This window comes from Aureobasidium pullulans (genome assembly GCF_000721785.1).
Source record: "Aureobasidium pullulans EXF-150 unplaced genomic scaffold scaffold_14, whole genome shotgun sequence".
NCBI classification, from domain to species: domain Eukaryota; kingdom Fungi; phylum Ascomycota; class Dothideomycetes; order Dothideales; family Saccotheciaceae; genus Aureobasidium; species Aureobasidium pullulans.
Genome location: NW_021941034.1, coordinates 427,470 through 450,770, shown reverse-complemented (window position 1 = coordinate 450,770; position 23,301 = coordinate 427,470). Strand labels below are relative to the sequence as shown.

The following is a 23,301-nucleotide window of genomic DNA, read 5'->3' as shown; positions in this document are numbered from 1 at the left end:
TGCACGTACCTCCAGCAATTAATTCGGAAAGTCTCAGGCATTTGGTTTTGCGCGTACTGGTGGGCGGCCGTAAAGTATATAGGTAGGTCGCAGTACGTCAATGCCTTCTGCACTTCTTCCTTTTCCAGTCACTCTTTTCGGAACCCATCTTACACCATTTCAATGGCGCTGATCTATGATCGCGATCTTTGGCCGCGCCAATCATTCGACCCTTCTTGTCCCAGTGGTGGATCCTGGTACGCTTGCACGACTGGCTCCAGGTTCGTTGGATGCTGTACTGGCAGCATCGATCCTTGCGACGAGACCACAAGCTGTCCAACCAAAAACCTCAGACCGGCGAGTTTCGACACTGCCGAATACGGCACATTTCCGGACCAAACATGCGATGCCGATAGTAATTGGTACACATGTGCTGGAACCGATCCAGCTTTCATGGGTTGCTGCAAGAGCAACCCTTGCTCGAGCGGATGTCCGACGCAAGACTTGACTGCTGCAAGTCTAAGCACCGATGAAGCCGTGGCTTCAGCTTTCATAACGACTTCTGCTACCGCCGCTGCTACCTCTACGGCAGCGGCGACAACTACGCCCTCAGCTGCTTCCTCATCTTCTGGAGACAATATTGGTGCGATAGCTGGTGGAGTAGTCGGAGGTATAGCTGGTATCGCTCTTGTCTTAATCGGCATTCTGTGGTGTTTGAAGCGCAAACGGCGGGCGCGTAAGATCGAACAACCACCCAAGGAGGGACCTTACATCAACGAAGATGGATATTTCTATTCGGATCCCAATGTATGGCGGGGAGTAGGGTCTCCGTCTATGCCCTCCCCGGTTGAAGAAGAAGACACTCAACAAAGGACCATCTACTCCCCAGAACATGCAGAAGGGATTGAGGTCGATGATCGCCCCCAACAGCCCGCTCCTGAGAGACCAGACACGGCCGGTACGCTCAGATACCAGTTCAAACATGGCATTTCAAACATACTGACAGACATCACCAGAACAACACCTGACATCTACCACTCAGGCATTCAACGTTAGCCCGAGCGGCAGTCGACCAGCCAGCGTCAGCAATCCACCAAGCGTAGGCAATGCGCCTAGCATCAACAATCCCCCCAGCATCGGTCACTCATGGTTCACCCGCGACTCCATTTTCGCAAACGGCTCTCCTCAGCTCGCAAGCATTCCATCACCAGACGAACAACGTCGCGTCTCTTGGTTCGAGCAGTCACGCCCATACAACAATAACAGCCCCATCGTCACACCCGTCCACTCACCCATCCACAATCAACCCGACTACTTCGGCCACTACGAGAACCACCAACGTCCTATCTCGCACATACCGCAAGATCCCATATCGCCGCAGAATCAGTATTTCGAGCTCGACGATACGCAATTGAGTCCGCCTGTTGAGCTTGAAGCTATCGAGGCGGCTCCGAAAAAGCAAGGGATTGAGGATACAATGCAAGCACCGGCTGAACAGCTGGGGCAGAGAAGAGGAAGACATGATATCGAGGAGGGCAAGACTGAGTCTGCGTACTTCTCACCTGACGATGTTGGAAAGCCCCAGAGCAGAGGCTGAGCCATCGGCTCAACTTGGCATTGTCCACAAGAGCTACTAGTCGAGACGGCTGGGTCGTTCTTACCAATCGCACAAAAACGATTGGAACGCAGGTTCGACCGACGTACCTGCTGCATGCTCTCTACCTTCTCTCGATCGCTCCTTCCCACGGCCACAACAATGGTCTTTTTTCTCTTCTGTTGCGCTCTGAGAGTGCACAACGAACTTTATGATTCTCCATGACGGCCTTTTATATCTACTTCTTATTCTCATGAAATCTTTTACTCATTACCATGTCGTTCGTGCTTCGTATCTCGTGTATGGTGCTTGTGGGAATGATGAGATGATGACTGTGATGCAAGCTAAGAGAATGAAGCCATGACTTGACAGATCACCCAGAAGAGAAGATGGCCGATATCTCGAAAGGAAGGAGGGTGTGTGTGCCTCACAAAATTTGACAAAAGGAGAGATGGCACGACAAGAAGTGGATCCTATAACGTACAAAAAAAGTAAACAAATAGTATCAAAATTAACACACAATGATATATATCTATCTTATCTCTCAACCTCAACACATCTTTACAAATTAACAGTCTCCAATTCAGAAAAAATCAAATGAGAACAAAACCCACAAAGCATTTTCGATCAACGAAAAGCCTTTTTCTTGGCTTAGCACTTAGTTCATCATGTCCATCATTTGCACAGCACCGGCCGGCAAATCTTCAATCTTCATCAGAGGAGCTGAGGGGGTTTCGACGGCGGCGGCGGCGTTTCTTCTGATCTTTCTTCTTCTGCGCTTGCATGCTGCTGCTGAGGAAGTTGCTGCGGCGGAAGAGGTGGAAGAAGAAGAGGAAGAAGTCTTGCTGCTGGTTGTTGCGGCGGCGGAGGAGGTGGAAGATGAGGATGAAGAGGATGAAGCGGTGGTGGGGGTGGAGGATGTGGAGCTGGTGGTGGGCTTGACACTGCTGCTTGTGGAGCTAGTGGTGGGCTTTACACTGCTACTGGTGGAAGAGGTTGTGGGCTTGACACTGCTGGAAGAGCTAGTGGTTGGCTTGATCGAGGTGGTAGAGGCGATTTTGCTGCTGGAGGAAGATGTGAGTGTGCTGGTTGAGGAAGGTTGGGTGGATGATGAAGATGATGTGATAGAAGCAGAGGAAGATGTCGAGGAAGACGGAAGAGCAGAGCTGCTCGATGATGAGGCAGCAGTGGCAGCTGCGTCAGCGACAGAGCTGCTCGAAGAAAAGGCGACGGAACTGCTCGAGGTAGAGACTGCCGAGCTGCTGCTAATCAACGAGGACGAGCTGACAGCTGCCGAAGAGCTAGTGCTGATCAATGAAGAAGAGCTGCTGCTGATCGACGAGCTGCTGACCACTGAGCTGCTACTGAGAGAAGCTGAGCTGGTTGCTGCTGCCGAGCTACTGTTCGACGAAAACGAAGAGCTGCTAGCTACTGACGAGCTGCTGCTAATCAGAGACGACGAGCTGCTGCTGCTGATCAACGAGGATGAGCTACTGCTAATCGACGAAGATGAGTCACTGCTCGATGAAGCAGCAGCGGCGGCAGCAATGGTAGAAGATGCTGCAGCGGAGCTAACCAGGGAGCTCGACGAAGACAGCTGAATAGACAAGGGAAGTGCAAGCTGGGTAGAGGTTGATACCGCAGCAGTGATGGATGTGCTAAGAGGGCTAGAAGACGAGATGGTTACTGACGAGGTCGTTGATGAGGGCTTGACTGATGTCGAAGTTGCCTTTGAAGAAGTGCTGCTGGTGCTGCTAGTCTTGATGACTGAAGAAGAGGAAGTAGGCTTCTGCATATCATGTTAGTATACTGCTGAAATCAGAATCTGCCGATGCATCTTACCAAGGAGCTGGAGCTCGAAGTAATCTTCTTGCTACTGCTGCTGCTTGTCGAGGATATCTTCTTCGAGCTCGAGCTGCTAGAGGTGGTCTTGATGCTGACAACTGCGGCCTTGGTCGTAGAGACAGGCTTGGCAACAGTGGTCGGCTTGATTGATGAGGAAGAGACCTTGGAGCTTGACTTCGAGCTCGAAGAAACAGGTTTGCTTGAGCTTGAGGTCTTTGCGGTGGTCTTTACAGTCGATGATGTTGTAGGCTTCTTCGAAGAGGAAGTGACTGTAGAAGACTTGGTCGTTACAATCTTGACTTGAGTCTTGAGGGTAGTCTTTGCAGTGGTCTTGGCCGTCGATGAAGACTTCTTGGTCGAGCTTGACTTCTTGGTAGAGCTGGACTTCTTGGTGGAGGATGATTTCTTGGTCGAAGTTGTCTTGTGTGTAGAACTTGATGATTTTGAGCTGGTTACAGCTCTGTCCACGAGCTCAACATTGCAAGATCCAGATCCAGGTTGGCACTCCACAGCGCGCTCAACTTCAGTGCTGTCGACAGAAGGTGATACACTACCAGCCACTGCCGAAACCAGCAGCAGGGCCAAGGTAGAAATGCTAGAGATGTTGCGCATCTTGGACGAAAGGTATGAACGAACGTATGAAAGATTGATGAAACACACGCAGAACAGAACGAAATGGCGAGGAAGTAGATTTTCTACTTAAGCATCCCTGTACGCCTCCATACATACCTCCATAATCTCGACGTTGATAAAACGTTGTGAATCGATAGACCGCCCCGACAACGAGCTGTTCTGGCCGGGTGTCACTCTAAGACCTATGATTTATCTGCATACTGAAGCAAGCATCTGCCGAGTGGACTAGAATTCTTGACTATGGAGTCGCAACATGCTCGACACACTTCCATACAACTTTATATCATGGAAGAAGTATCGCAAGGCTTTGGGGCGCAAAAAGGTGTTGCATGGCGTCGACGGGAAGCGAAAGCCGTTGAGCTGGGAGTTAGGGGTGATGCAGAAGGCGTCGCGGTACATATTGATCAAGCCTCATACACGTGGCCCGAAGTTTCCCCATCGCGTGGAATGTGTGAGGCAACCAAACGGCTTTGTAGTGGTCTCTTGAGATCTAGCGAATATTGACGACGAAGTGTCTCTCATCGTTGGAGAATTTGAATAGACATATCTAGATTACGACGACCGCTCTGTTTGCTCATTCTGGCCCTCTCGCCTGCGAAGGTGACACGGCAGCGCATGATCGATAACACGAACTCTATAGATCTTGCCGTCGCAATCAGCACGTAAATATATGGTCGAGATTGGAAAAGTCGTGACAGGCCTGCCCTGTTGCAAGGTTGAACAGCCGCTGAAGGTCAACGAAAAGTTCCGCCACGTCGTTGGTTGCGACGCTTCGAAGCTGAACTTGCAGTTCAGCCAGAGGCTTCGGGCTCAATTGACCGAACGAACTCAAATCAATATAGGTAACATATGAAAACTTGCACCAAATTCTCTCCGCACATGTCTTGTCGTGCTGTGTTCGTTGGAAAACTCGTATCGTGAAAGGTTTTTTCCGATAGTCAATCAAGAACCTTGTTCTCGATAAATGCAGTCCGTTGAAATCCGCAAGTCCTCGAGTCATAAGGATTGCAACCAGAAGTCGACCATCAGAGGTCAGAGATCAGATGAGGGTGTGGGTGTGGGTGTGGACCGAGTCTCCGGAATGATATTGTGCGTTCAAGCAAAAGAGATTGTCGGTATATAGGGAAATGTCTGGTCTTGAGCGAGGACTTCGTTCCTGTGAGGTAGTCCTGTCTTACTTCGTTTTCCACAGCGCCTGCTTTACAAGCTGCGGATCATTAGGGCTAAGCACACGTGCTAAGGAACGAAGGCTCGAGGCCTTCAGTACCAGAGAGACCGACGCTGGATTCGAGCTGATGACTACGCCGAGCCCACAAAGTCAACGAAGTATTTTATGCATCATTCAGTGGTGCCAGATTGCCAGCCCCAAACTTCTTTGAGATGCTCCTGTCTGTTACTTGTCAGCGAACCACATGCGAGCAAAGATACAATTGTCACATACACAGATTGATTTGGCCAAGCGTACTCTTTTTGTGCTTTAATCAAGATCTCGTAGAGACCTTCCTGCTCTCGACGTTCTGTAAAGCGGTCGCCGCCCATTGCAATCATCATAGATGCGTGCCTGCATAAGTCAGCTCCGTTCTTTGTAACATTTGACGTCTTCACTTACACATAGCTCGCCGAGATGGAGTGGTTTGATAGTGCTATACCGCAGATGATCTTGATTTGGTCTTTCAACACTTCCTGTACATCGATCAGCTCCAGTTTGATAGTTATGTGATCACAATCGACCTACTCCAACCTCCTTCAAGGCGTTTCTATGTGCAACACCGAGTCTGTTGAGTAGCAATCAGTACACAAACGACATGATCAATAGATGGATTCGATCACCTTGGTATCCTCGGGTTGTATACAGCGAGTAGTGCTCGACCCAGATGGTAGTGTTGCAATCCTGTAATAACCGCATCGTTCAGATACCAGAGTTCGGGAAATACTTTGGACGGATTGGCTTCCACCGCATAGATGGGCATATACGAATCTGGCTTCTGGATGAACCAGGCATCAAAGTGTTGGACGATGTGATCGTAGTTCGTGGTAGAATGTTCCCTTTCGTCAAAACAGAATTGTATGACCTCACCAGTTCGCGCGATAATGCTGTTGGCCCAGTCAAAATCGTCGATAGGGTTGAGCGGGACATCCATGGTGCATCTCTTGAAGGAGTCATGAATTGGTCGTTGTTTGACGAAGGAGACGTAGATTTCCTGCCTGAGGCCGAACCAGTATACGGCTTTTCGGAGTCCACCAGCGAGGGCACGATGATGTTCTTGCGCACTCATCAAAAGGTGTGTTCCTAGTAGATGATTCTCAACGTCGGAGCCTGACATAGATACTGCACGTGCTCGTTAGTAGGCCGTCTACTTTTGGGTCGTGTCTGCTAGGATAGTTCACCTACTTTCGAGCTCTTCGAGGTGGCGCAATATCACTGTCGCTGCAAGAAGGTTCTCATCTGTGATAGCTTCGGCATCGCTGAGTTTGGGGATCAAATGTTTGAGACATTCTTGGTTGTATTTGTTGGAGACGATAGGATCAAAGTCGGATATGGTGGACAGATGTCTTGCAGAAGCTGCAAATACCGCATTGAGCAGAATTGGGCATTGCGATGCGCGTTGCGGTACAACAAGAGCGAAATGCCGATCCCTGTCACATAGATCTATAGCAGGCGCGATCCTGTCGACGAAGAAGCGCATGAGGTGTGCTTCTTGAGAACTTTTCAGAGGCCAGATTGGTCTCTCTGTATATAGCACTCCTGGGCTTGCATATGCGATGGGTATACCGGAAGGGGTGAACGGAGTCGACTCGTCATAGAAGACACTTGGGGTCATGTCGGTCTTGTCCGGTGATGCGTATGATTGCCTCGTCTGGGTGGGCGAAAGGACCGCGAAGTCATGGAATAATCCAGGCGAGAGATTTTCTACGGCTTGCATGATTTCGTCTTCAGTGGCTTGCATGACACCGGCGATAGAAGGCGAAGTGTGGGTCTCGGCGTTGATATGGTGGTGTTGAAGGTGATGGTGCAGCTCTGGAAAGCTCTCATCATGCATCTCGACATCTTGTACTGGTGGAGATTGGAAGGTTGCTGGTGGCTGCAGTGTCTGAGGCGATGGCACGACGACTTGACTGGGAGCAGGGGAATTGTTCGTAGCAGGATTGGTACCTGAAGCGGAGGCGGTGCCAACAGTAGAACCATGATGCTGAGATGTATTTTCATCTGGCGTATCATCTTCGAGAACTTCTTCGTTCAGTTGATGTCCTTCGTGTTCTGTTCCCTGACCGTATGTTGCCATGACTTCACGTGTTTGGTTGATAAAGCTGAGCTTTCGCGGTACACGGACCCAGTTGTGTTCTCCATCGTCGCGATTTGGTTTGGTAGTGCCTCCAGGTGACGGGGCAGAGGAGAATTTCCTGAGAGAGGGTCAATTTTTCTCAGATGATGTGAAAGCGGGACGGGTCAAGAAGATTTTGGCAGAGCAAGAGCTATCAGAGTCGGCCATCGAAGTTGATTCAGAAAGAGCAGATTGCCGTTCGTGAAACATGATACAAGCAGAAAACAGAATTCAGGATGCAGCAACAGCGCATGCATACCGACAATGATGCAGGGCAAAGGCCTTGACAAGCCATTGGGAAAGCGCGTCTTACCTTGAAAGACCATCGTGTTTGAATCGGAGATTAACACTACGAATGCATTCAATCCCAGCTTGAGCACACCTCGAACATGTGGGCTCTGCTTTGTCGCTAACCAGAGGAAAGCAATTAATCAGCGAAGAAGGATTGTAGGAGATATCAGGTCATGTCTGTACCACTTGAGATGTTTATCTCGACAAGTCTTGCTCCAGCCTCCAGTCAGTGACGGCTCCGATGCATTTGTTGATTCAGCAAGGCCTCACCTGGCATCCCAGCTTCCTGCCTACCGACATTGCGTGACAACACCCCGATTTGGGGATTCACACCAAGAATGAGGGAAGAGCATGGCATGGTTCGGGGATTATACTACTAATATGGTCAATATGGCCATGGCCGACGAAGCCCCTCTTACCGAACTCTATCGGGATAGGGCACTAAACAGGGCAGAACGGGAAGGTCAGCTGCGGGGCTAATGGTGCGAATACTCCCACGTACGGAGCAGCATTGAGTCTACGAGGTTAACGTCATGGTTCGAGACTTCCTCATATTACCTGAAGGAAGCCATGCGAAGCGTGTTCCTAGTCAAGTCGTCCTGACCGTGACTGGGGGTTTGCTGACCGAGGTCACTTCGTGCGGGGCACCAAGAATGGCCCATGCTCCACTTCCACCCTGGATCTCAGCACCGCGTCTCGAGTCACAAGGACGATCCGTAGCAGCGAAGAGGTTGGAAAAAAAAAAACCTGTGGGAGTCCAGCTGATATATGTACGCAATGCTCGATGAGCTTTCGAATCAGATATCCCAGGTCTGGACTCGATCAAGTCAGCTGTTCGGATCAAGCGAAATTCTTGGCGTGAGTTTCGTCGCCTGTATCACCCTGCTCGCTTGGCTATTATCAATGCTATACTTGAATACAATCATCTGGCAGCGCAGCAACGTCTTAATGGACATCGGAAGACATAACAGCTATTGTTATGGTAGTTGTCGAGTCTCTATCTGTATCTCCGCGCTCGTGGAGTACAGTAACCCCAATGAGAATCATTTCGACAATATTTTCCACTTCTCGGTGTTTGATCGCAAGGAAGTTTCGGGAACAAGAACCGAACTTGACAGATCTCTTCAGCAACGTCCTGCGTGTTCTTGGATTGATCAATTATCTCGTACGCCATCAGATCTGGACATTGACCTCTTTTACTGAACACTGCACTTGGGGCACATTGTACCAGGGCAAAAGTCGATCCGAGAATTACCCTAATTGAAGGTGCTAAGAAACTGTCTCTTACTGCGAATTATTGTTTTTGCAAGATGCAAGATTGAAAACAGCTGCTAGATCTTCATGCCAATCAACAACACCCAGCATCATTGTGGTTGTGGTCAGGCAGCTCAGAAAGAGGTGGAGTTGAGTTGGTGGCAGGCGCCCGGGCGGGCTGCGGGAAAGCCTGACACTCTCGACGTCCAGCCCTGTTTGGTATAATCCTTTCCACCATGAGATTTTTGATGCCTACTCAACATTGTGCTCACAGTTCACGGCTCTAGTGTTTATTGACAAGCAACTCAGTAAGTCTTCGTACAAGTAGCGTTATCATGTCTTAGTACAAGAACCTCAAGAAGCCAATGCATTTCCAACTCCAACATCAATTCAGTTAAGTTTGTTCTCATGTCTTATTGCAGACAGCAATGCATTTTGGAAAAGAACGTCTTTTGATGTTTTTTGTGCTTGTGAACTCTCAAGATTCGAGACTGTTTTTTCAGACTTGGCCCAAAAATTTCATTCAGAACATTGTTCTCTATTTTCTTGATTATATCACTTATTAACTATCCTTTATTATACTTCAACCACTCCCTATGCTCCCCGAGCTCGAGGGAAGACTCCCTGTACTCGATATGCACGGCCAATCCTCGGGGTTCACTTGTTGAGGCATTTTTCAACGGATTTTCGCCCCCACGTCTCGACCTTTTATGCTACCTAATCCTGCTCAACAAGCCAACTTGCTCGACTTGAATGACTCTTGAATGATTGCGAGTAGAGGCTCTGGGATCATGATTAAAGTCAAACGCTCTTGTGTGAAGTATTATCTAATAGTAAAATTGCCAATTTCTTCAAGATCCGGTTGGCTGGCGTAGTGGTTGTGAGTAAATTATCAACATACATCAAACCTAACCAAAACTAACTAAAACTTTAGATCGCGTCTCCTTTACATTACATGCTCTTGCATAGTCGTAACACGGAGAAGGTCATGGGTTCGACCCCCATGCCGATCAGACTCACTTTTTGCCCACTACACAGCGGCCCATTGTCGAGAACGGCGAGCTTGTTATTGCCAGGAGACGCGATCTAAATTTTTAGTTAGTTTTGGTTAGGTTTGATGTATGCCGACCGACCAGCAAGCTGGTCGGCGCGTGGCCCTTTTGTTTCTTAAAGCTGTTGAAGTTTTCATACTATCAGTCACCTCAGAAATTGATCACTGCCATCTCTCTCTCGCCGCAACAAGATGCCCATTTACATAAATTGCAGAACTGCATGAGGCGATAAAAAAGCAGCACAGCTTCCACAGAGATGAGTCGTTTCTAGACACAACTCTGATTTAGCGCAGACTGTGCAATGTCGTGTTAGGCGCAACTCCATGTAGCTCCGCAAGAGAAGAACAAAAGTGACAAACTTACAGATACAAAGAACAGAAATCACTGTTTCGTGATGGACGACAGAATTTATGGCGCTCTGAGAAATCCTGCGATCATTGACTACGAATACATCTCCAAGAACTTGATCTCACCTTTAGAGCGTATATTCAACTTGGTCGGCGCCAACGTCCGCGNACCTGCGTAGTCTGCCGCGTCAAGCTCGCCCCCGTAGCTCCCATACCCGGTCAAATCATCCTACCTCTTTGCGCCAAGTGTGCGAAGACACCGGCATTAACGCTTTCCATCCTAAGAGCGAAATTGCAAGCGGCGCATCAGAAGAAAATGGATATGGACAGGGTGTGTAGGAGTTGTGCTGATTTACCGATGGGGGATGAAGTCAAGTGCGATAGTAGAGATTGTCCACTGGTCCAGTTTTCTATTCTAGAGTTGAACCACATGTGAATGGACCGGAAACACGCAAAAAAGGAGAGCAATCTGATTTAATTCAAGTTGTATCTAGTACTCCATTGTGAATCCATGGGGGCGGTTGATAGAGTCAAGTGTACCAAGGAAAAAGAGAAGGAAAAAGGTCAAACGACGAGGCGCTGCCACGCTGGTGGAGAAGACTGCAGCAGCTCAGTGGCGAGGTCGCTGAGACTGTGGCTCGTCATCCAAATCCTGTTCATCTCGTCCTCTCTTGCTGCCTCTAGCCTCAGCGGCAGAGCTGGATTCAGCAAAATTGCCATCTTCCGCGTCATCTTCATCAACATCCTCCGTTTCATCAGCCTCGTTGATGATCCCGAGATCGTCAGGCACAAGTTTAGGAGGCGGAAAGGCGACAATCACGTTATCAGGAGCGGTCGCATTGATAAAGAATCTGGTCACTCCAATGACCATTGACCCTTGACCGCTAGTAGCCGGGACACGCATGGTGCTGTTTGTAGCAGCCTTACTCAGGCCACGCAAAACGTCAGCTGCACTCTTCAAAGTCGTAGTAGCCTTCTTCTTATCATCTCCGCCGTTGTGTGAGAGGCTGACCATGGCACGCAAGTCTCTGGCGAACGGATGTTGGCGGTAGAGAGGTCTTTGGAGGAAGGCGATGAGCTTACTGTGTGCTGACTCTCCACTGGTGTCTTCGGAGGGGTTGGTCAACTTGACCTCACCGCCCTCAGGGTAGCACTCTGTCCAGAATTCGTGAAGAAGCCAGAGTGCATCGCCTGGGTAAACCGGAAGGATATCACGGATAGCCTTCTTGGCATTCGCATTGTACATGAGACAGACTGGCAGAGGACGAGAGAGTCCGCCTGTGAAGTAGCTGGCCGGAATAATGCTTCCACCATCGCCAACACTGGATTGTCCAACAAATGAGGAGTCCAAAGCATCGTCAACCGTAGTTCCGGTCTGAGACTCCCATAACTCCAGGAAGTACTTGCCGTTGGGATGATTGCCGAGGGAGGCGACAATAGTGGCGATGGGCACAGTGGGATAGACTGACATCTTTTGCTTTCCAACTTGCTTACCCGCCTGCTTCTGACCCTTCAGTTCGTAGGCATCGATAGAGTTACCATGCTGGTCTTTGATATCAACGCCTTCAGGGACGAAGAAGATGAAGCGCTTGTCGCTGTCAGTCTGTGGCATGACTGTACGTGGCATGGGAATGTTGTCCATGCTCACTGTTGTGCCGTCCGAAGTCATCCAAGAAAAGCTGTGCTTGACGACAGTGGCGTCAAAATTGGCCCAGTGAGCCTTGATGGTGATCTCGGCGCCATTGAGATCATCAGTCGTAGTGAAGATATTGCTTGAAGGTGCACTGCCTGAAGAAGCGGGTTTTCCGAGTAGAGCAAACACAGCGGGATCCTTCTGCATGTGACTGAACCACTTGGCGGCCACAGAAACTGCCGCCTGCTGGTCATTGGTGGCACCAGAGATGGCTTCCGTGACCCACTTTCTCAGGGCGGCGATCGCAAGAGTTTGCATGTTCAGATTGAATACACGAGACCACTTGGCGTCGTATGGGTCAGAGACATGGTCGGGCAAGAAGCAACGAATCAAGTTAGGCAGATCCTTTACAGTGTCCTCAACACTGGCGGCAGAGAGATAGAAACTACCGCCCTGAGGGACCTTGTATGACTTAGCGAAGTTGATGAACTTGCTCTTATCTCCACTGGCCGCGGCGGAGACTTGAAGACTGGCGACATGCTTGTTGAAAACTCTCTCAACTTCCTGTGTACGCTCATGTGACTGGGGTAGACTGAAGGAGAAACCAGATTGTAGAACAACATCCAATTCTTTTCTTGCCTGAGCCCAGATGGTAGTCGGGGTAGCCATGATGACGCCCTTTCTGCCGGAGTAGAGAACATACTTGACTGTAAGTGCAGTAGAATCCAGTCCAGATGCTCGAGGTGCTTGAGTACGCCTCTCAAGTGTCAGCAACTTGGCCGCAGTCTTGATCTCGGCCGTTCTGGCTGCCTTGGTGGCGGCGTCCACGTAGTTGCGACGCCTTATGACAAGCTCCTTGGCTAGCTCTGCCTTCAGGGCTGTAAGACGCTTTTCGAAGGGAGTGTCGGCACCAGTCTTTGCATTGACGGCAGAGATGATCTCCTCACAAATGACCTTCTTGGTATCGGTAGAATTGGAACGAATGAGAGCCTCGTGGTATGCGAGCCAGCCAACCATCGAGGCCATCAAGAAGATGGATTTGGTGACCCCAACAGAAGTTCCACGGTACCCAATTGATCCAGGATGGAGGGACGGAACGGCGACATAGAAGCCTGAGTCACGATCTTGCTTGGAGAGCGACATATGGTTGCGAAGATAGACTTGGCCTATCGCGCCAGTGAGGTCATCATGCTGTAGACCTTTGGAATGTCGTAGATTGCCAAGTGCAACATTGGAGACCTAGGATGTGGTCAGAAAGACAAGAGCACAATAGCGAGCCAGGATGTACTTACAAGTTCGCCGTGACAAAGGACCACGAGAGGGTTGGCGATACCGAAGTAACGACGGACATATTCCATGGCAGAAGTTGTGGTTGCGGGGTCTCGCTTTGGCCAAGGGTACAGGTCAATGAAGGGAACATGATGGCCTTTGACCAAACGCGAAATGTAGCTACCATCGAAGCGATCGAGGCCCTCCTCCCAAGCACCAAAATAGTTCCAGGTAGTGGCTGAGAGGTGTGCTGAACAGCTCGCCTCGAGGAAATACGTCTTGGGTTTCTTGAAGGTGGTCAAAGGAACATCGGAACCCATTGTCAAGAAAGGTGTCATGCCCCTATGAGTCAATGATGGGGTCATGCCATCGATAATAGCATCGCGATGGACATTAGCAAATGTGAAGACATGCGTGCCCGTCGACACTGGGTCATCGTTCGCATACTGCTGGATGTCACCGGCAAGATCCTGAACTTGCTGGAGTATGGCCGGAGTGCAAGCCTTTGTGGAGGATGTGATTTGGGCAGTGACACGAGTTCTCAATGTAGCGAACATGATCTCGTCTTCAGTAGACGGATCATGATTGAAGGCCCCTCCAGCTTCAGTATTTAAAGCGCCGGAATCGAGGAGACTGATGAGAGCTTGCTCTCTGACGTTGAGCAGGGTCTGGTCAACAGCAAAGTCGACTCGCGCATCATGAACTTCCTGGACGATAGTACCTTGAATCACGGCCGGAAAAGACAAAAGTGTCTTTTGAATGAATGCAATAGCGAAAGATCCAGCCTCGCTGGTAATGTCGTCCAGATGACGCATCCAGGGTACGTATGTGGTCATTCCAGCGTATCTGACGTAGATGAGAGTAAATGGGTCGACTCCCTTCAGCCGAGCGGTCCTGCCATTCGCAAGCAATTAGCACGTCACTTGGTTGCGAAGTTGATTGAGATACCTCCCCATGTGCTAAAATCTGTCACGTCTAGCCATCTCACGGCCACGCCTAGGGCCGCTTGGACTGTAGAAATGCACAATGTTTTCAACATCGGTCCGGCCGTCCGTAGAGAGTTCTCAACTGTCGCACTCTCAGTGGACGGCTGCACTGATCTTAAAAACATTGTGCATTTCTGCAGCATGCGCGTGACAAAGTTCTGCACACGGGGAGGTAGCACACAAGGAATGGAAGCCACCTACCAAAGAAACAGCTTGCGGTTGTAATCGTAGCCCTCTGCAGACAGCTCCTGTAGAACCTGGAGTAGCTCATGAACCTTGAAGGTAAACGTGCGCAGGTAAAAGCTCGTCGCACCAGTAGGCTGCGCTAGGTAAACCTGCTCAACGTCACGTAAGTCCAATACCTGCTCCAGTTCAGCTGGAGTGATGAAGAGACAATCCTCCATGATTCCTTCCCAGATTTGGCGGTCGAGGATCCTAGGCAAGCACCAGTTCAGATAACGTTGTTCCATACCGTGAGTGCCGATATTGCGGAGCTTCAACTGAGATTTGATGAAAGCGAACACGTCAGATTTGAGCGCGTCAAGAGCTTGTCTGACCGGCTGCGATGTTTGCTGCTTGTCTGATCGGACGCGTGTAAGGCGTTTGACGAAACGTTCATCAAGAGGTGAGCTGATGGTACGAGGTGGGAGCTCGAAGCTCAGGGTTGTCAGCTTGGATGCCGCCTGAGGTTGGTCGGTCGCGCCTCGAACTATGGGGACCGAAGGTTGCTGGAAAGCTGTAGCATCGAGTATGACAACAATGTCCTCGGCAAGTGTTGCAGTATCTGTACCCAAGGATCAGTCTTACTATTACGTACCCCAGCACGGTAAAAGGTATAGAAAAGAGAAAGACAACTTTAGGTGAAAAGACTAGGACCGGAATCAAGCAGTGTACTCTGCCGTAAAGCAAGACATGTATCAAAAGTGCTTGAAATGACCTCCCCGAGTGCTAAACTTTGTCACGCGTGGAGCTGTAGAAATGCACAACGATTTTTGAAACCAGAGCGAGGTCCAGAGAGAGACTTCTGGGGCACCGCTCTCTGTGGACGAAGCAGTCCTGCTCAAAAACATCGTGCATTCAGACAGGTGTTTCAACGTACATCGCCGCGGCAAGAGAGTTGATGTGACACAATTCAGCACACGGGGAGGGAGTAGGGGATGAGTTGCAAGCACGAAAAGCAGGAGTTAGGGCAGTATACAGGGATGATGGACGTACCCAACTGAGTTTGCAGAGACTGGCTGCCGTACGGGTCTGCTACTGAAGCGTCGCCTGTGCCAGAAACGCTCAGGTCCATGGTGAAAGCTTGGGAGCGTAGGAAAATTGTGACAATCCAAGATGGAGGAGGAGTAGATGGAAGGGAAAAAGACGGCAGGACACGCTTATATAGCCGCCGCTCACTCACCCACTCACTCCGGATTTTATGCTAGTTGCCGCCGGAGGCTTCTATCTGTCTCTATGCATGCCGAAAGAGCTTTGACTTGTCGTAGAGCTAGTTCTCCAGCAAAGGGAAAAGATTGAGCGTGAACCAACGAGTCGGCACCGGTGAGACGAGCAAACAGTCTCTGCCGTTGGGCCAGAATTAGGAGAAACGCAAAGGAGCCACACACAAAGACAACGAGTCAAACATGACTATGTATGCTTTCCATGTCTTGTTTAGGTTCCGGAAGTTGCAGTCTGGGATGTCTTTGTTTTGAACTTGCTTGTGCCAGTGGTCCACCCGAAGCATTGAAGAGATTACGAATTGTCATTTTGAGGTTTGGCCAGCGACAATAGATTCCCAGGTGTTTGATCTGCAGATCTAATGCATGAAAGAAAATCCAGAGTTGTCTGGTAAGACAGGAACCAAATCGAAACCTGTACCGGCTGACGGCTGATGAGGTGAGTTCCCGTGGTGAGCTTGTCTAGCAGAGCATTTGCGGCATGCTCGCTCGTTTGCATCAAATTTCCTTGTCGTGAAAGGAACCAGTGTTGATGGTTTCGCAGCTTGGAAGACGGAAAGTGGCGAGACCAGACTAGGCAAACTCATGGGATCATGCCTTCGGGAAGTATTCTGGCTGTGAGTCGGGACGGATTTGTTGAGGACGCAGTAAATGCAAGACAGAAGAGTGAGCAGTTACGTATTGGGAGAAATGTGCGCAGTAGCAGAGGCGGACCCGCATGCTCGCGTTAGAGATCATCCCCTACTTTTCTGCTAGCAAAGTAGCAAGTAGCCGTCAGAGGCACTGTTCTGTAGAGACCTACATGTCAATCACAGCAGAGTTGGCATCTTGCTGTGACGTCAGCGTTTCCCGATGCCATCACCAAGTCTGACGCATATGGCTTGGCACTCTTCCGAAAGGTCGTGGGTTCGACCCCCACAATGGTCAAATTCCTTTTTTTTTGTTCTTGTACAGCTTAATCACAGCTCTGACTCTCCACTCCTTTGGACAGACCTTTTTGTACGTTCTGGACAAACGAATCTACACCGGTGGCAGCTGAGTGCAACTGATGATGATGATATAAGCCTTTGGACCTCCCCCCCTTTTAGATCACCTCAACAAAGCAGAACTTACAGGGAACGTCATAACCACTAGACTAAACGGCCATGATGTTTGGGGCTCTTCATGGCATCGTGGCGGCGCGGCTACGCCACGCGGCCCACGCCCTGCCACCTCGTATAATTCTCTAGTCATATTTGCGACTAAGGGGCTTCATCGACCCCCGTGTGCTCCGAATGTTTCACCTACAGTCAACTTGCTACCTCTGCACCTGAGCTTACTGTATAACTTCGGTTCGAAAAGCATGCTGCTATAGCAAAAATAGTGTTTCTGAAAAATGACCTTTCACCAAGATTTTGGTGGTGGGGGCTCTTGCCACAAAAGGGGCTGTTATAAACGAAATTCTACGGTACATGACATGCATCCTTATCGAAACTAAACATGGATATCGAGATTCATACCAAGACCAAGTTGGAGGAACAGCTACAAGTACGCAAACTTTCAAGCTTCACCAAACTCCAAGTCTCGACCCGGGATCAGGATCATACTCTTCCACCTCCATACTCTCCTTCAACCACTCCATCATGGGCGCCATAAGCTGATCATACGCCTCGACATCCAACTCTGCATCTTTCGCCCTCGCCTTAATCAACGTAGCCGTCTGCTTACTCCCATCAAACTCCCAATTCCACCACGTCTTCTCAACCCTACACTCCCTCTTCGCAAACCTCTCATTCCTATCCAATCTCATCATCGCCCCCACAAACCTATTAAACCAAGTATGGAAATGCGGCTTCACTCTAGCATAATTGCGTATAAAGCAGATTTTCTTAACACCGTTGAAATCTCGCAGCATTTGTGTCATCATGACATTGAAATCGAAGAGGTAATGCCAGTATGAAGAGCGATGTAGGATAATAGTCATATCCTCGAGGTTCAGCGCGGGAATACCAAAAGCGTGAGTTCTCCAGTGATGCATTTGGCGGAAATGGCGGGCTTCGGATATGATGGCTATACTGCGAAGAGAAGAGATTTGAGTAGGGCGGAGGGTGGAATTTATACGGCCTGCAATGTCGAGAACGGTATATGGGTTTCGAATCACAAAAGTCGTTCTCGAGAAGGCAAGGAGATGTGCGTCTTGGTAAAATTGACGGCAGGTTAGAAGGGGTTGGAGGTAGGAGGAGGCCCAATAGTGTTCTTGAAGTGCTTGGGGCGCGTCGGTGCATCTTGGACATGAAAATGCATCTTGATAGCTTTGTTCAGGGTTGAAGACCAGCTTCCAGATTTGGGTACGTATCTCAGCTGGGAGGGTAAGGAAGGAGGTCTTCTCGAAACGGTCATCCAACTCAATGGCCGAGTCTTTGCGCTCGAACGATAGCGCTGGTTTTGTCATTGTTGTCACGGTCACAGATGATGAGGATGGAGGTAAGAACTTGAGTTGAGATGAGATGAGTTGGACTGAGTTGTAAGAGGAAGATGTGACCGAGGTGTGTCTGAGTACTGGGCGATCGAAGGTAGTCACCCTCCTGTACATCAATCTACCCCTCCTTCCCCGATCCATAGTTTGTCACATTGAGCCATCTGCCTCTTCTTCATGTCCTTCTTTCGCATAATGCCCGCCTGTAGCGACGCAGATGTCTGTCTTCTTCCTTGAGTCAACCACTGAGAGCTCTTGTTCACTGCAAGTCGCATGTCTGGTAACCTGCTTCTTAATTAGCTTTGTAGGAGAGTATCGATGACGGGGAAGTGACAAACTTCCAGATCCAGCGGAGTAGCTGTCCGATGTCGGCTGTATCGGAGATTGAGTAATCTGATAAAATATGCCGCTTTCGGAACAGCTCAAGCTTGCTCCTTCCCTCCGACACCTTCAGCCTGTGCCTGAAGGTATGCCTGCATCATCTTTGATACCGGCTTCCACTTGTAGTCTGCAGCCAGACCTTCTCTGTCGAACTTTTCTCTGTAAGTCTCGAAGTTCTCCTTGGTGATCAGGGCGAGGACCTTCTTTCTGTTGTCGACCGGCACGGTGTAACGCTCTTCCATGGCTTCCTCGAATTCGTTGTACAGCTCGTGGAAAATCCAAACGCAGAGCGCCTCAAGGTATCTGGGACATAGTGGTTGGCCGTCTTCTCTTATGACGTATGCATCGCTGATAGTGTTGAGCTTCCAGCAGTCTGGAGCCCATCCCCAGATGTCAGAGTCCTCCTCTGTGTCGAGTTCGCAGCACAGATGGAGATAGACAGCGTATGTCCAATCCATATGGACATCTGCATCCCTGGCATGCTGATGTTCGACGTACGCGCGAAGAGGTGTTCCGATGCGACGTGCAATCGGAGAGGACTGGCCGTTGAGCATCCAAGCAGACATCATCGTCTCAACCACTCTGTCCGTGACAGTGACGCTCTCAAAGATAGGTCTACCGTGTATCTTCTGACTTATACTACAGTTGATGCGCACGGCGTTGGTGAGACCGGTGTCGTTTGTGGAAGCCATGATGAGACTGGATCAAACGTTAGAGTGGAACGAGGATGTAGATTGAAGAACAACCCAGTGATGTGCGGACGAAGTGGAGTGCCGTGATTGGGATGAGGAAGGAATGGTAGGAGTGTAAGAGTGTTTAAGTTGCACAGCCTTGTGTTGGAGTTGATGGTGCGGAGCGAAGCGAAACAGAGAGATGGGCTGCGAGTGAGGACGGCTGAGTGAAAGCCGGAAACCTTTCTGTGTTCACTTGGTCCGGAATTGCAGATGCGCGCAAATAGGCTGCGAGCTTGTGAAAGAGAAAGCGATGCTTGCAAGGTACTTGAGTGAGTCAGGCTATCTCTCACCGAAAGCTGCGTGTCACTGTGAAAGGTACGATACTGTGAAGTATTTCCATTGAGTACGACTAACCCACACGCTCTTCTTGGATGCAGGCTTGATTTTGGAAGGAAGCTTCCAAAATAACGCTGCACTGGCGAGACTCAAGCTCGAGAGAACCCCTTTCCCCGACTTCATGCCAGAATCAGACTGTCATTCTCCCATTACCCATCACCCGTCAGATAGCTCATGATTCACCCCTCCTCGCTCCTCTTTTTGGATGCCTTCAATACTTTGCGATTCTGCCCTCCTTCTCGTACTTGTCCTTGAAAGCCTCAAATTTTTCCTGAGTGATCTGAGCGACGACCTCCTTCTTCAAACTGTCTGAGCCACCAAACTCCTTGACCTTCAGCATCAAAGGCTGGACGTCATCGCGACACCAAGCGCATAATGCTTCGACGTACTTTGGACACAATGGCTTTTGGTCAAATCTAAGCACAATGGTGTCTTTGCATGCGTCCCAACCTTGAGCCGACTGTCCCCAGATATCGTAGTCAGCCTTGTCGTCGAGCTCACAGCTTAAGTGAAGGGAGGCGGCAAACATGGTGTTTATGGCGACTCCTGGATCTATAGGCTTCCTGTCGAGCGCTCTCTCTGCTGACCAGGTTTGCAGTCCTTGCGATGCGCAACTGGAGATGGATGACCGTGGACCATGTGCTTGTTGAAATCCCTGTCATGCAGGAAGAAAGTCTCGAAGACAGGTCTCCCGAAGGTAATCAACGTGTTGACCCCTGGCATGCGTTACTTCTTTTCGTTATTCAGGAACTCCGTCCAGTGCTTTATGTTCTTGCAAATTTTCTTCCTGTTGAAAGGAGTAGCATGGTTGAGATAGCTAGGGATGACTACTCCATACCAGCTATCAGGTCCACCGAGTTCTCTATCTTGCATCTGAGCACAGAGTTTCATCCCAGGTAATGCCGCCGAGATCACTGTTTCCGAACTTGGCGTGATACTCGAAGTAAAGGGCAGATAGCATTGTTAAGATTCCTGCCACCGTACCACATATTCAAGTCCGAGTTCCTGGCATCGTCGAGAATGAACTGATAGATGATGCGGCGGATCTCTGGTGGAACATATGTGAAACGGAAGCTTAGATGGTGTGGTCATCTTCAAAGTGGCGTACGTGCTTTCAAGAGACGCATCAAGGTGAAGAGTAAAACTTCATAGTCCTGGGGCATCGCTATGTGGTCAACTGGTAACAATTGACCTAGAACGAGTCATGTTGGAAAGATCAGAACGAGACACCGAGACAAATGATACTGCCGCAAGATGCACAAAACAGAAGTGTGTGGCATCTGTAAACATCGAGGCTTCACACAAGGGGACGCTACAGAAGTCCGTGGTTACTTCATGGAGGATTTCAAGTGTATCGAAGAAAGTCGTAATCCAGAGTTTTCAAAAAGCGGTCGTGATTTGAGATGTTTCCGATTCTTCGCATGCGTATGATTAGCAAGCTCTTGATATAAAATTGAAACGCCATGCCCATATGCCTTTTTACCCATTTTTTGTCGAAAAAAGGTACACCCCCTATCCACCAACGCCGTTGCTCGTCTTGCGGAGTGGGAAACAATCATCATTCCCAAAAGCACCCACGTTTTCTCCTGACTGCATGCTTGTCGTCCTCGATCTTACTTGTGAAGATTGTTGCTGCGATTAGAAGCGCTCCTTCATTCTCGAGGCGACAGTTCTGAGGTTGCCGTAGACCTTGGCAGGCGGGCTACCCAGAATGAGGGAAACAATGGCGGTACGTGCCATGTGGATGTTCTTGAATCCTGTAGAGATAGTCAGCGTGATGCTGCGAGATACATTGTCTCGATATCAACATACCACCCAAGATGTGAATCTTCGAATCTGCGAGTACCACGCGGGTCTTGCTTGCGTTCTCGATAGCGTGCTTGGTCTTGCCGTCTTTTCCTGCAATGCGACCGATTGCACGTCCCAAATGTTCTAGGTATAGGTGTCAGTACGTTGTCAAAAAGACGAAGAAGAAAGAAGAAGAAGAAAGTAAAAACAGAAAAAGAAGAAGAAGAATCGGGGGCTTTGACTAACCTCCTTGCAGAGTCTGCGAGTCGATGTTAGCATGGTCTCAGGGTGGTTGCATTTCTTGACTTGACTGACCTTAACATCTTTGATTTCGAATGTCTCAATGTAGAGATCTGTGGTAGCGTGTCAGGAACTCATTCATGATCTGAGGGTATGGAGTGGCAGCTTACCATCCAGTCTCAGCAGAGCAATGGCATCATCAAGATCGAAACCAAGACAGAAAGCATGGATGAAATCTTGGCCTATGATAATTCTACAGTTAGCACAGTTCTTGTGTTGCAAAGCGGAGACCGTCTAGGATGAGAATCCAGTCGAAAGCTCGTTGTGTTTGACGAACTCTCAACGAAACATCCATCCCTCTTTGGTACCGATGACTCGTGGGACGTGGGATTATGAGCTTACCTTTCTGGATTGCGCCGGTGTCTGTGGTGATGCGGGATGTACGAAGCTCTACAGCCTTTGACTTCATCTATACATGAGGTATGGTCAGTGCAATTCATTGAAAACATGATGTGGCACGGTCTCTCGAGGACGTGACTAGCACATCGTTCTCAAGTCGACCTTCGGTATGCCACACTGTTGGACTTCGAATCTCCAGGTCCAATCAATCGTTGACTGTACCCGCTCTGAATCAGCGCAGCCGTCCCAAAGAAGGCATTCTGGCATCTAAGCCTTCTGTGACAAGCTGGTACGTAGAGCCGAGGTTGCCGGAGAAGAGATGCAAGTCTAAAAGCCCTCGACCGACGCTGGATTTTGAAAGAATTGCAATCACAATCCTTGACAGAATCTCATCTCAATCCGGTCTAGGTCTCGGGGACAGTCTGCTGATCTCCGGAAGCCTTCAGCTTCACGAATCATCTGCCTCAAAAGGTTTGTATGCCATAGACTCTTTCCATGAACAGGGTGTGCTGATGCAGAGTAGTGTCTGCTTCGATTTGAACAGACTCGAGACGGTCCTCTTGGATGTTTCATGGTGTTGGTATGGTGTTTGTTCCTCCAGATGTGACTTACGTTTACTCTGACTTGTAGCTTAAGGTGTTCGACCAGAGGAGGGTAAATCTTAGGCCAACTGCTCTTGAGAGGAGTCCAGCGGTGAGGAGGGACTGGGACCTTGCGGCTCTCGCTGCGGTGTTGCTGGTTGGTGGTCTTCTCAGCGGCGAAGAGGGGTTGCGAGTCGACGGTCATGGCTGTGTCTTGCTCGGTCTGGTCGGCGGCCTGGACGGCAGGTGCGTCGGTGGTGCTGATGAGCATCTCATCGTCCTCGTTGTTGGCGACGACGGGTGTATCGTGCAAGTTCTGAGCGATCTCCTCAGGGTCGGCTCTCTGCAGAGCGGTAGGGGCAGGCATATTTGTGGTGGTTGCGGTGATGGGTGGGTTTCAGTGGTGGTGATTGCGGATGGCGAATGGGTGTTGAGTCGGCGGGGGAGGATTCGCTCGGCAAATGGGTATTCGATTGGTAGAAGTTTCGCTTGGTGAGAGACGACTGCTTAGGCGGCAGTAGGGTTGAGGTGTTGTGAAGTGGACGGTCGAGAGGGACTCGGGCGCAAAAAGATGGTATGGCCGGCGAGTAACTTTTTCGGGTCGCTGCTAAAACTCTCCGCACTGCCAGAACCGGCCTGGTCCAAGCGTCCAAGGCGGTGAGCGAACCCTCGGCCGACCCTCTCTTACCGCATTATTAACACAGTATAAGACATGCTATTTGGAAAAGCGAGTTTGTTCAAG

General features: G+C 49.7%; 8 protein-coding genes across 8 annotated transcripts; 1 reads left to right on the top strand and 7 right to left on the bottom strand.

Annotated features, from left to right (window-relative positions):
- Positions 1-432: 432 nt before the first annotated feature.
- Positions 433-1,717, top strand: M438DRAFT_300653 (uncharacterized protein; the record flags this gene model as incomplete). Its single annotated transcript, XM_029902075.1, has 2 exons — positions 433-937; positions 996-1,717. 2 exons carry the CDS (start codon positions 433-435, stop codon positions 1,574-1,576), a joined length of 1,086 nt encoding a protein of 361 aa, XP_029758728.1. The 3' UTR covers positions 1,577-1,717.
- A 356-nt stretch (positions 1,718-2,073) lies between these two features.
- M438DRAFT_347297 (uncharacterized protein) lies at positions 2,074-4,067 on the bottom strand. The gene is made up of 3 exons (XM_029905868.1): positions 3,416-4,067; positions 3,265-3,362; positions 2,074-2,637 (listed from the first exon to the last, which is right to left on the bottom strand). The coding sequence occupies exons 1-3, from the start codon at positions 4,028-4,030 to the stop codon at positions 2,232-2,234; spliced, it is 1,119 nt and encodes a 372-aa protein (XP_029758727.1). The 5' UTR covers positions 4,031-4,067; the 3' UTR covers positions 2,074-2,231.
- Positions 4,068-5,389: 1,322 nt separating this feature from the next.
- On the bottom strand, positions 5,390-6,873 carry M438DRAFT_277638 (uncharacterized protein; the record flags this gene model as incomplete). Its single annotated transcript, XM_029900941.1, has 6 exons — positions 5,390-5,437; positions 5,489-5,612; positions 5,661-5,734; positions 5,787-5,826; positions 5,882-6,380; positions 6,444-6,873. 6 exons carry the CDS (start codon positions 6,871-6,873, stop codon positions 5,390-5,392), a joined length of 1,215 nt encoding a protein of 404 aa, XP_029758726.1.
- A 4,055-nt stretch (positions 6,874-10,928) lies between these two features.
- M438DRAFT_357083 (uncharacterized protein) lies at positions 10,929-15,500 on the bottom strand (the record flags this gene model as incomplete). The annotated part of the gene is made up of 4 exons (XM_029907146.1): positions 10,929-13,190; positions 13,244-14,114; positions 14,408-14,990; positions 15,422-15,500. The coding sequence occupies 4 exons, from the start codon at positions 15,498-15,500 to the stop codon at positions 10,929-10,931; spliced, it is 3,795 nt and encodes a 1,264-aa protein (XP_029758725.1).
- A 1,691-nt stretch (positions 15,501-17,191) lies between these two features.
- On the bottom strand, positions 17,192-18,076 carry M438DRAFT_376073 (uncharacterized protein; the record flags this gene model as incomplete). Its single annotated transcript, XM_029908635.1, has 1 exon — positions 17,192-18,076. The coding sequence occupies one exon, from the start codon at positions 18,074-18,076 to the stop codon at positions 17,192-17,194; it is 885 nt and encodes a 294-aa protein (XP_029758724.1).
- Positions 18,077-18,356: 280 nt separating this feature from the next.
- On the bottom strand, positions 18,357-19,544 carry M438DRAFT_53426 (uncharacterized protein). Its single transcript, XM_029910164.1, has 2 exons — positions 18,439-19,544; positions 18,357-18,385 (listed from the first exon to the last, which is right to left on the bottom strand). Exon 1 carries the CDS (start codon positions 19,171-19,173, stop codon positions 18,523-18,525), a length of 651 nt encoding a protein of 216 aa, XP_029758723.1. The 5' UTR covers positions 19,174-19,544; the 3' UTR covers positions 18,357-18,385; positions 18,439-18,522.
- A 218-nt stretch (positions 19,545-19,762) lies between these two features.
- M438DRAFT_367030 (uncharacterized protein) lies at positions 19,763-20,080 on the bottom strand (the record flags this gene model as incomplete). The annotated part of the gene is made up of 1 exon (XM_029907927.1): positions 19,763-20,080. The coding sequence occupies one exon, from the start codon at positions 20,078-20,080 to the stop codon at positions 19,763-19,765; it is 318 nt and encodes a 105-aa protein (XP_029758722.1).
- A 961-nt stretch (positions 20,081-21,041) lies between these two features.
- M438DRAFT_347292 (Pre-rRNA-processing protein PNO1) lies at positions 21,042-23,004 on the bottom strand. Its single transcript, XM_029905867.1, has 7 exons — positions 22,591-23,004; positions 21,982-22,048; positions 21,750-21,821; positions 21,655-21,692; positions 21,586-21,598; positions 21,364-21,483; positions 21,042-21,308 (listed from the first exon to the last, which is right to left on the bottom strand). The coding sequence occupies exons 1-7, from the start codon at positions 22,924-22,926 to the stop codon at positions 21,190-21,192; spliced, it is 765 nt and encodes a 254-aa protein (XP_029758721.1). The 5' UTR covers positions 22,927-23,004; the 3' UTR covers positions 21,042-21,189.
- Positions 23,005-23,301: the final 297 nt, after the last annotated feature.